The sequence below is a fragment of the Phallusia mammillata genome, chromosome 1, assembly GCF_965637545.1.
Source record: "Phallusia mammillata chromosome 1, kaPhaMamm4.hap1.1, whole genome shotgun sequence".
Lineage (NCBI taxonomy): Eukaryota > Metazoa > Chordata > Ascidiacea > Phlebobranchia > Ascidiidae > Phallusia > Phallusia mammillata.
In genome coordinates this window covers 12,118,911-12,130,133 of record NC_137252.1, presented here as the reverse complement: position 1 = coordinate 12,130,133, position 11,223 = coordinate 12,118,911, and the positions used below count along the sequence as shown (strand labels likewise).

The 11,223-nt window shown below is 35.5% G+C and overlaps 1 protein-coding gene across 3 annotated transcripts; it reads right to left on the bottom strand.

The window, feature by feature from the left end:
* Window positions 1-705: 705 nt before the first annotated feature.
* LOC145235778 (hypoxia up-regulated protein 1-like) lies at window positions 706-10,798 on the bottom strand. 3 transcript variants are annotated; one of them, XM_080099609.1, is made up of 26 exons: window positions 10,679-10,798; window positions 10,518-10,611; window positions 10,267-10,345; window positions 10,063-10,208; window positions 9,919-10,007; window positions 9,538-9,666; window positions 9,362-9,466; window positions 9,168-9,289; window positions 8,839-8,964; window positions 8,271-8,405; window positions 7,877-7,959; window positions 7,466-7,598; window positions 6,656-6,774; window positions 6,457-6,525; window positions 6,101-6,248; window positions 5,627-5,705; window positions 5,102-5,167; window positions 4,539-4,640; window positions 4,166-4,283; window positions 3,753-3,963; window positions 3,332-3,424; window positions 2,836-2,961; window positions 2,477-2,584; window positions 2,307-2,403; window positions 1,619-1,762; window positions 706-1,221 (listed from the first exon to the last, which is right to left on the bottom strand). In XM_080099609.1, exons 1-26 carry the CDS (start codon window positions 10,740-10,742, stop codon window positions 1,115-1,117), a joined length of 2,892 nt encoding a protein of 963 aa, XP_079955735.1. In that variant the 5' UTR covers window positions 10,743-10,798; the 3' UTR covers window positions 706-1,114. The 3 variants fall into 3 exon arrangements, with proteins under 3 accessions (XP_079955735.1, XP_079955737.1, XP_079955738.1); XM_080099611.1 differs by having other exon boundaries at window positions 706-1,218; XM_080099612.1 differs by lacking the exon at window positions 5,102-5,167.
* Window positions 10,799-11,223: the final 425 nt, after the last annotated feature.

Here is an 11,223-nt window from a genome sequence, read left to right as displayed (position 1 = left end):
GCTGTTTTCTTAACTGGGTTCCGCATTGCGATTTTTTGGGGATTACGACAGCTAACCAATTAAGGCTCCATACAAAATTACTAGATTATTGTCCACAGCTAATCGTAGTTGGGATTTAAACCACTTCTTCTTGCCTTGGAAAGTATAGCTTATACATGTCCGCAAAATTTTGTTTGGAAGTTTGTAGCAATTACATCCTGAGTATGGATTCGACCAAAGAATAGAGGAATATACGCAGGCTAATGTCATGATTGGGTTAAATGTTGATGAATTGATGCAACTTCAGGCCTCCCCCTTACGTCACTGCAGCTAGCTGATTGGCCAAGATAAAGTCGTGCCTAATTACGCAATCTGTTCTTACAACCATTCAAATAGGTTGTCGACCTTTGAGCTGAGCGTAATATTTACTTGCGTTCGGTGCGTGATATCCAGTGGTGGGATTCAGCCGGTTCGCACCGGTTCTATAGAACCGTCTCACGAAATTTTATGAGATCAGCGAACCGGTTAGCATTACTGGTTACTGTCAATGGACTTTTTGTAACAGAACCGGCTGAAAAATATGACTTTCGTGATAGAACCGGCTAACAAAAAATTTGAATTCCACCACTGGTGACATCAAGACCAATGCAAGAGTACGGTTGTAGGTCTATCGGATGACGACCAGACTAAAAACTGATATTACAAGCTTACACGTTTTTTTGCCAACCCAGGGGCGCCTGAATGCTCTATTAAATATAGTAAATTCAAGATTTGAAAATTGACGAACAACAAACTGAAAACAACGATTTAACGCGAACAAACATGTAAAGCAGGTACAAATTTGGAGTAGTGCAAAAATACATGTTGCGCCACGCTGGTTTGGTGTGACGTACCGCAATGCTGACGTGGCCACGTCTGATCGGTTGCGGAATTCAAGCAATGGTCTTAAACATTGTCGACGAAATAAAGTGTTCATTTTTTAGCAACTGCGGGGCGTGCGCATTAAATAATCGGAACGTACGAGTACAGACAAACAGACGACCCGCCACAAAATCTCTTAATACAGTAGATTTGGAGAATCGTGGATTCTTCACAGACAATAGCCTATTTTGAACTTGGAAACAATAGCACAATGTTAAAGTTCTTGTTTGTCGTGATCTTCATGTGACGTAGTTTCCGTTTCAGCGTCGGTTGAAGTATTTTCTGACGTAGGTTTTTCACTACTTTCCTCGGTAGGCTCTTCTGCCACGAAAGAGTAATTTTATCAAGTTTTAACATTTGTTTCAGCATATATAAGAACGCTAGTAAGATATAAAGTTAAAAAAACATTCAGTTCTTTGAATTTTGAAGACAAAACTTAGTATGAGATCGGGTGCAAAAACAAAGGCTATTCAGGTAAATTTGTGTGGAAGTAAAGTCTGGTGAAAGTAAATATTCATCTCCTAAGGTGCCCGAAACCCGACTGAATGTGTTAAAAGATGTAAATTTTCATTCAGAATTTCACTAGCTACTCCTGACAGTCATTTTAGAATTTAGACAATAGGTACCAAAATGTTTTATGAAAACTTAAAGGTCACAAACGCAACAAAAGGTTAAGAACCACTGGGCTAGAGGATCACACACAGCAATCGACACTCACCAGTGGCCTCTTCGTAATTTGATTCATCTGTGGCATCTGCATCCCCAATTTGGGGAGTCTCGACCACAGGAGGTTCTTCTTCCGGCGGACTTTCAGAAGTTGCACCTTCGTCGGTCGCAGTCTTATTAGCCGCGGCTTCTTCAGCTAAAAAGTTAGGTTTTGTTAACCTATGAAACTTCAAACGAAAAATATATATCAACAAATGTGCATCATCAAAACACGTACATGCAAAAAATGGCCGCAATAAGTCGCTGTTATAGGGATTATGTCTAGACCAGTGATTTTCAATTGGTGCTCCATTGACCACTAGTGTTCCATCATGACTTTTTGGGTGGTCCTCATGAAGTTACTTATATGTGGTGAAAAATAGTTGCATTTAATCTATTGAATATTCAGTATGAAAAAGGTTGTCCTTGTTAGCTGTTAACTGTTTTATATCATTCCTCGAAATTTTGTATTTAGGGAATATATTTCAAGCCAATATGCGTTATGGATTTGTGGATGCTTCTTTACCCTTATATTTAACAATCAACTGCTCCACGTAATTTGTTTAATTGAACTTGTGGTGCACGGTCTGAAACGAGTGGAGAACCACTGGTCTAGACGTTTTTATTCTATAATCGCTAACAAAGTGGGTTTCTGTGCATGTCGATAATTGTGGTCCAATGTAAATACAAACACGACCTACCCTTATTGGATGCAGTTTCGTTTCCTTTTTTCGTTTTTTCGCTCACTTTTGGTTTCTTCGGTTTTGCTGTTTTTGCCTTGTTGTACAAGTATTGGATCTACAACATTCAATCACACCATGATATGTTAATCACAACCTAACGAATTTTTTGCAACTAAAATAAAACGAACCTCCCGGTTAAGTTCATAAAACTTTTGCTTGATGTCATCCGGTTTCAACACAGGGTCCTCGTACGGTTTTAAAGCAGTTTCTTTGGCCAAAGTTTCGTTCTTCCATTCCTAAGTCAACAACAGTCAAGTAGTAAAGATAGCATCAAAAACAAACGAAAAATCGCCTGAACTTAAACTAAAATTAGCTTAGTTGAAAAAGCAGATTCGCATAAGTTTAAGGAACCTAAATTGTGCTCAAAACTTGAGATTGCAAAAATAAATAAATCACCGTCACTAAAATACTTCTGTGATGCAGCGTTACTGTGGAAAATGTGCTAACGTGTGTTGACATTGATTGGTCGCCTCGGCGTATTGCTTACCACAGTGCTTGCAATCAGGTCGGTAATAGTTTTAATTTCAACTTCTGTGTAGATTTGATCATCTTCTGGCAGCATTTTAACCGCGGAAACAAAATGGATGGTGTAGTTAAACAAACTCTCCAACTCCTGAAAACGTAACAGTACATGCGTTTAAAAGCATACACAGAACGGCTGTAGACAATCCTGTTATTCGCATTTCCAAATTGCTGGCATATATTGTACGCAATTAACTGGGTTTTGCGATAACACACGAACAGTACATGTTGTTTGGGATTTTATTGTTCCTAAACAATTAAATTTCCAAACTTGTTAACTGAATTATTGTCAACTAAAGTAAGCTTGTGTACCACCTGAATAGCCTCAACATACGACTTGGGAACCACTAATTTAAACGGACCACGCGATTAGCCCGACCTGGGTACCATTTAAAATTAAAAAAAAATATTTTGTTCCAGTTAGCAAAATTCGTGCACAAATGACAGAAGTTTTTTCTCACCTCAAGCAAGGGAATGTTTTCTTTTCGCAGTTTTACTCTGGTCAACCATGGTCTTGTTGCATCCTTCAATAACTTCAATTTCTCCTTGTATTCCTACAACAAAAGAAACTTTCATGAGAGCGGCAACAATTTATTCAAGTCATTCCACACAAATAACAGCATTGCTTTTATTGCAAACCAAAAGCGGTAAAACGGCAAAGTACTCTGCTCCTACAAATACATTCATACTGGGATCAACCCTGAAGCGTCCGTGCAGACCAGCAATCACGGCATACTCATCCATGAATCATAGTAGACCAGGGACATTTATGGCGTCATACCGAATCAAGCTAGGCTCCCATGCGTTCCCATATAGCAAGGCACTAGCTTGATTTGTAAACAGAGCTCCGAACTGAAAACTACAAAAAGGGGATTTCCTTACTTCTGCTGGTGGTTCCCCTTCGATATCGTCCATCCATTCAGAAGCGGCGTCTAGTGCTGCTGAAATATCTTCCTGCTCTTGTTCAGTGAGAGCTTCTTCGTACTCTTCCAGGTAAAGTTTGTCACGCTTGTCGTAGATATAAGACTCAAGCTTGTTCATGGCTGTTTCCCGAGCAAGTTTAAACTCGTCTCTGTCAGCGAGCGCCTTCAGTCTGCATTGAAAAATATTGTTGGTTGGGTATAAAAATAAAATAAAAATATTTTGGGAATTATTTTTGGGGAAGCGTTTTTTTAATAGCATGATTTACATATAGCACATTGCATAACGAAAAACACAGACTGATTGAAGTGTACTGAAAGATTTTTTGCAACATAGCAATGGTGATAAATGTAGTAGAATAAATATTAGCTCACTTTGTAGCAGATTTCTCTTCATGCTCAGCAGATGGATTTTTATGGTCAAGCACCGATATATCGTGATCAAGAATTTCAGACTTCTTTACTTTTACAACCTTTGACACTGTTTTAGTTTCTGAAATAAAGCATTTTTGTGTAATTAAACATCTTGCCACATATGAAAGAAACTTGAAGACAGTGACCACAATGTTTCCACTACGAAGCTGCAGTTACAGTATTGTTTTGATATGTGTGCAAAGAAAGTTATTGGTTAGGTAGGAGGTTTTAGTCAAGTTAAATAAATTGTTGTATCACAATTTTGGTCCCCATTCTTGCAAAATGAGGTTGGTTGCAGTAACCAGATATTTTTTTTAACTTTTTTATTCTGTACCATTTTTGTCTTCCGTTGATTTCTCATCCACCTTTGCTGTTTCCTTTTCTTTGGCTTCATCAGTTTTTGTTTCTTCGGTTTTATTTTGTTTTTCTTTGTCATCTGAAAAAATATTTTTTTGCTTGTATATTTTAACAAAGGAAAAGCAATCAAAGCCCAAGAATATAGAATAATAATTGATAACAGCATCTTCATGTAGCATAATATTAAACCAAAGTTGACACAAGATTTTTCAGTAATTGTTTCTTCTACAGGCAATATTTTGATCTCTCCTAATTGTTATCATCATTTTTGCAGGTCTGTTCAATGGGTCAATTATACTCGGTAAGATTGATTACTTCAGACAAAAACTTTAAAATAAATAGGGGCTTACACAACTAACTATTGCAAATGATCAAGTTAGATTTATACCTGGAGTCTAAAATCTAAAACCATAGACTAACACCCAGGATATCAAACTGCAAGTTATGTCATGCAGAAAATACCCCAACCATTTTGGCACTCGAAAGCCAAAACCATGCAACTTAATTGACGCCAAAATAAAGTTGCCAAATAATGATTACCTGTGGATTTGGTATCATTGTCGGTGTCCCCACCACCAAAGAAACTAGAAATACCATCTTTAATTTCTATCAAATAAATTGTTTTTATCAGTAATTTGAAACCGAAATGAATGAAATTTTTTAGACAATTACAATGAAGCCTTGGATGAAACTATTTTAAAAGAATTTTTGCTACAAAGATCAAAAACAGTATTTGCTTTCACAAAGCACCAACAGGTCAAGAAAGTTGTACCTGTCATTTTTTCCTTAAAAAATGACAATGAGTATGTTGAAGGCTAAATGAAGTAGTATCATTATGTAAGAAACAACCCTGATAATTACAACACCACAATTAAATCAGTATCCTCATTCATTCCCTTATTATCAGTCTCTTGAAACCAAAATTATTAGACCATTGTCCATCTGAGTTAATGCAACTTTAATCTCATCATTTGCGCCTCAAAATAAATCTTGACTATTTGACAGTGAACTCAAGTATATAAGGAACTGGAGATGGACAATTTTGCTTAGAATTGTGTTTCTTACTTTGCAAAGTTGATTCTTCAGTTGCTGCATCTGTTGCATTTTCTTCAACAGTTTTATTCACTTCATAGACTGCTTCCACCTAGGAATTAAACAATAACTTTGACCATCAGTTTATTTAACACCACTAATTTTTTAGAGGTGCACAAAAATCTCTGCTAAAAAAATAGAAAGTGACAGGCTGCTTCAAAATGCATGTGCAACATATCTTAAACACTAAATTTAATTCCAACAAAGCAATTTTGTAATGCTTGTTTTTGAAGATTATACTTGTGGTCAATTATGCAAGTTGTGTCAGACATCTTTTAAGGTGTATTATTGCCCATATAACATTAAATCTGGTAAGTGCTTGGTACAGGAAAATTAAGTCAGTAAAGACCACCAGTGCTTCCAACTACATTGTCTTGCCAGATCGTGGGGTTGGTTTTGTTTTGTCTTTATAAGAAAAAAATATGGGTCTTTTCCATAATCGCTTACACTTTCAAGGTTCAGAATTCCACTTTCATCCATTCGGAAATGAGCTTTCACACCTTTAGATTCAGAGCTGTTATCCTCACTGTATTTTTCATGAATAGCAGCCAGACCTTTGATTTCAACCACAGCTAGTTCAGTGGTGCCAAATATTCTAAAAATTGTTGTAAGGCAAAATATTGAAAAAAGGCTACGCTTCCAAATCCAGTAAATCATGCAGTAGGCAGTAAGTTTAGAAATATAACCTATTTTAACAATAATTAGAAGATAATTTACATAAAATGACCAACAACTTGAAAAAACATATTTTATTTCTCAAGGTTGGCAAATACTCATAATTATGACAGTAGTGACAAACTTACTTTTGCTCTTCTTCAGAGAGGAAACTGACATCACCATAACTAACACTGAAGTTGAAATTGTCATAGAACCTAAATTGACATTAGTTATGTAAACTTCCATTTGTGCAACATACATTGCCATGTGTTTGATACAAAAACCTCTATGTTTCGGAAGGCACAATGTGAAACACAAACAACAAATAAAAATACATTTTTTTACCTGTTGAAAGTAATAACTTTTCTTTGGGGATAAGGGTTTGATCTTTGAAAGAGAGTTCGTTTAATATGCTTTGTTGAAGTGGTACCATCTTCTTGTTGTGTGTATCGGTCAAAATCAATCTGAGTAAATACAAAATCCCATGGATGGCCAAAATTTGACACAACCCTTAACTTTAGACAACTGAGACTTTTTTCCAACAAAATGCACAGAAAAATAACCTCATTCACAAAGTTTTAGGAAAGGACAACTAAAACCACCATGTGTAAAATTACTACAAAAAAACAGAAACATGAACCCTGAAGCATAGAAAGGATAGCTTCTTATACTATGATGATTGTTGAACAGACTGAGATACAGAAAAGAAAGAGCTGGTTCAATTCAACTATCAGCCAACTTTCATCACTGTGAGTCAGTAAATCCCAAAACAACAACTTTATTTGTGTGCTCATTGGTACAATATCTTTATCATCATGGTCAAGTCAAATTTTCCACATAGTCACATGCAACTTACACACCCTGGAATTCAGTTTCTGAATTAGCTGTGCAGCAAAGTACAAAAAAAAATCCAAAACAAGTTAAAAGAGGTTGCTTTTTGTTTGCAAGTGCTTGACTGTAAATACATGCATAAATGCATTCTGGTACCTTCCTATGTATTTACAAATTACGTAATGGGCCTTTTTTGTGATGGAAAATTGTAATCAGTGGTTAAAACAAAGCAATGTGCTATTAGATTGAGGCACTATTTTCAAACACTTCAATCTAACTTACATTTAAAAAATGTATTTTTTATAAATTATACATTAAACCCACCTCTACTGGATACACCGCACCAGATTTTACATGAAATGTCTTCACTTTAAAAGCATTGGACAAAGCAGCAGCTTGGTAAGAAGCACCAAGTGCGGCTGCCTCATCTGCATTGATACTTTTTCCCAGCTCAGACCTGTAAATTACACACATAGTGTTTGTGATTGAAGCAATGAATTCACAAAATTTGCTACACATTGAAATTGTAAATTACCGAACACAACCAAATTTCATATTTTATTTGCCAATTTTTTTATGCTTTTCACTGGAACATGCACCTAAGCAGATCATTTTCTAAACAAGTGATAAGAAATTGTTTTATGATGCTTTATAATTAAACTGACTGCGATTAACTGGTATATGAATAACCAAATAGCCTGTACACATAAAGTCAAACAGAAAAATAGCACTTACTTTCCAGATGCTTTGAGAAGCATTTCTTGTACTTTGGGGATTCTTGTTCCTCCGCCCACCAAAAGGACTTGACTGATTGAATCCTATATCACAGATGTGAGTGAATAAGCATAAACTTGTGATGGTGAATTTTGCATGTTTTGAAATGCAAATGAGAATTAAAAAGCAAAATATAAAAAAATTAAGACGTTTAAGCATTTATTACTGTGCTTGCATGACAAGTTTGTTTTTGTCAAAAAAGATTGTGTCCTCCAAACTTGTATACATGGTATGCTTAATACAAAATCAATACACATTAACCCCGCATAAATGCAAAATATCTCACCGACAAGTGTGAATAAATTTTAATGCAATAAGGCAGAAAAAATCATCTTAAAGAAGGTATGTCACTCACCATAGTCATATCAGCAGCTTTCAGGGCTTGGTTTATTGGACCAGGAACTCTTTCCCACAAATCCTGGCAAATGTCCTGGAAATCCTCTCGTGTGACCCTGGCTCTAAAATCTTCCTCGTCAATTAAACCTTCTATCTGCAAGAGAAAAAATGTACAAATACATGTTTGTGTTTAAAAACGATTTTCTACCACTTTCTAAAGCAAAAAAAATCTTGCAAATTTAAAAATACTACAAGAAACTAAAATTTAACTTTTCATGGATAATTTGATATATTGAAAACTTTTCAAAAACTTGAAAATACACTTAAAAGTCTCTTTAACATCATTTCACTTTCTAGGTTAGACAAATGCTCTACATATCGATAATGACATACAACACAATGCAATAAACATTGGTTTAGGTGGGTAAAAGTTGTTTATCATTTTTCTTTGTTTCGCATCTTATGTGTTTTGTTGTTGAAACAAAAAATTGGAAAAGCTTCAAAAAATGGCAGACTGAACTAAGTGGATATGATACATGTTTTGTTTTGTTTTAATTTTACTAGAGATGCATATCATAGAAACCTACCTGTGCCATATGGTCAACATTTGCACTTAATACTTTCATCACTCTCTTGGCTTCTTTGAGCAGTTTGGCCATTGCTCGGGGACTTTGTGTAACATCGCTTTTAGTTTTCTTTTTTTCATTAAACAGCTGCAACAAAAAAGAGAACATGAAATAAAGAAATGTACAGCATACCATGTTACACATTAATAGTGACTCAAACTTGGTGGGTAATAAGACAACTTGCTATATAGACAAAAACACTTTTTTTTTAATTAGTGTTGTGGTGCTATGGTATAAAATATTTCTGGTCAGTTAGATTTAATTTATTGAAGGGGTTTTACAGCGGATACCTTGACAAGGTGGTCCCTTAATCTGAACTCCATTTCCACACCTCCCAGTTCACGATCATGACCAATTCCCTTCACTGATAATTGTGGATCAGTAATTCCATTGACCTTCAAAACCTGATAGGCTAATGACAAAAATGCAATATTTGTTTTGGACATAAAATCTAATAGCTGGTAATAATGGGTCAAATGTATACCCATGACAGATGCAACTGTGCTCGATGCTCCCATGTCATAAAACAAGATGTATGATGCAGTGCTGTTTATGTCATGTCGCCGAAATACTCCATAGTTCAGTGCAGCTAAAATACAAAAGTGGATTTAATAACATTTCACATTGAGATTTGTAAAAAATTTAGTATTTCAAACATACCAGCAGTGTGGTCATCCATTAGTTGAGAAACTTTCAATCCAGCAAGTTTGGCAGAATACATCAGTGCTTTTCTCTCAGCTTGGTTAAAAAAGGCTGGCACAGTAATCACACAGGTGTCTATCGGTTGCTCTACAAACACAAGTCAAATTTTATAAATAAAACTTACCATGGGTTTTAAAACATCTGAAATAAAAACAATATTCTTGTGATAAATCTGGGTTTATTTTGGACTTGATACTGACAAGTTGTTTTGTAAGTTTTAACCATACAGATGATCACTTATAACCTTGATTTCTACATAGTTTTTTTTATCGGAGTAACAGTATTTGAATGTAAAGCAAGAACTTAAAAGGCACCCAAACCTCTTTAGACAAAACTTACGAGCATATTCTTCTGCCAATGACCTCGAGTAATTCAAAACCATGGCAACAAGTTCCTCCGGAGAATAAACGAAATTTTCCTCTTTATTCCTACAACAACAAAAATTAATCAAGTGCCCTTTTTCACACCAATTTCCGAACATACACAAAAACGATGGTTCCTGTTTCTGGGTCTTCTTCAATGTTGTGGTAGGGAAAGCGTTTCTGGTATCGTTGCACAATTGGATTGTCCAGAGACTTTGCTAAAAGTTCTTGCAGATAAAGGAATGTAGTTTTTGGTAACCTTACTCCCTGAAACACAGTGGTGGTCAGAAAAATATGTTTACACGCTTTTGCTGGTAGCACCTACCTTTGTAACCGCAGAACTTCCAAAGTATCTGTCACCTTGGTCAAACGCCACAGCAACCTCAGTCTTGCGCTTTGACTCTCTAAGAACATTAGTTATGCCAGTTCAAGCTTCAAATTTTAAACAGAGAAAGTTCACCACACCACAAAGTAACAGCGATTTTGTAATGAAATGATTTCATCAGTATCTATTATCTTCAGCAAAACAGCTGGATTTTTCTCATATATATATATATGCAAACATTATCAACCAACTTGTTTAAAACTATTTCCATGGGAACTCCAGGTTTAACTATTGCAATCTTCATCCATTCTGAACCAATATCTATTGACATGACTGCAATTCCATCTTGTACACAAAATAAAAACATGATTAAAGACTAAAATACAATAACTAACAACAAGTATTTACTTACCACTTTGACCAAATAGACACAAACATACTGCTCCTAGTAAAACTACGGATAACTTGTTTTTCATGATTAGTTTAATTAAGTAATCTGTCCTACACAAACCTAAACATTTTTGTCAAGTTATTGTTTATTTAGTACGAGTACCACTGCACTTCCTTGTTAACTTGTTATAACTCACAAGGTCTTAACAGCAAGCCTATAACACAATAAACAGCTTTTTACTGTATTCGACAAGAAATGAGATCATAAACTGGGCTCAAACAAAGTGAGAAGTATTACATAATTTTTTACATCAAACATTTCAAAAAACTACAGAAATAAAAAAAATAAACATTCCAAAACCTAAAACATGTTTCTGCACAACATTTGAGCCAAATCTAATTCTAAAATAGAGACGTAAACTACAACCACAGTACACTACACGGTACAGCACCATCACAAAACTCTTCATTCATTGCGATCAGCTGATTGCTGGCGGCAGCGAGTTCATAACACCAGGCAACACGTGGTTGGTTGGAACCGTATGACGTCATAAGCACACCGTGTTT

Excerpts from the sequence above, each read along its gene's own strand:
- LOC145235778 (XM_080099609.1), bottom strand. The coding sequence starts at position 10,742 with ATGAAAAACAAGTTATCCGTAGTTTTACTAGGAGCAGTATGTTTGTGT. Across the intron at positions 10,008-10,062 it reads ACAGGAACCATCGTTTTTGT|GAATAAAGAGGAAAATTTCG; the intron begins GTATGTTCGGAA and ends TTGTTGTTGTAG. Across the intron at positions 2,585-2,835 it reads ACCTGATTGCAAGCACTGTG|GAATGGAAGAACGAAACTTT; the intron begins GTAAGCAATACG and ends TTGTTGACTTAG.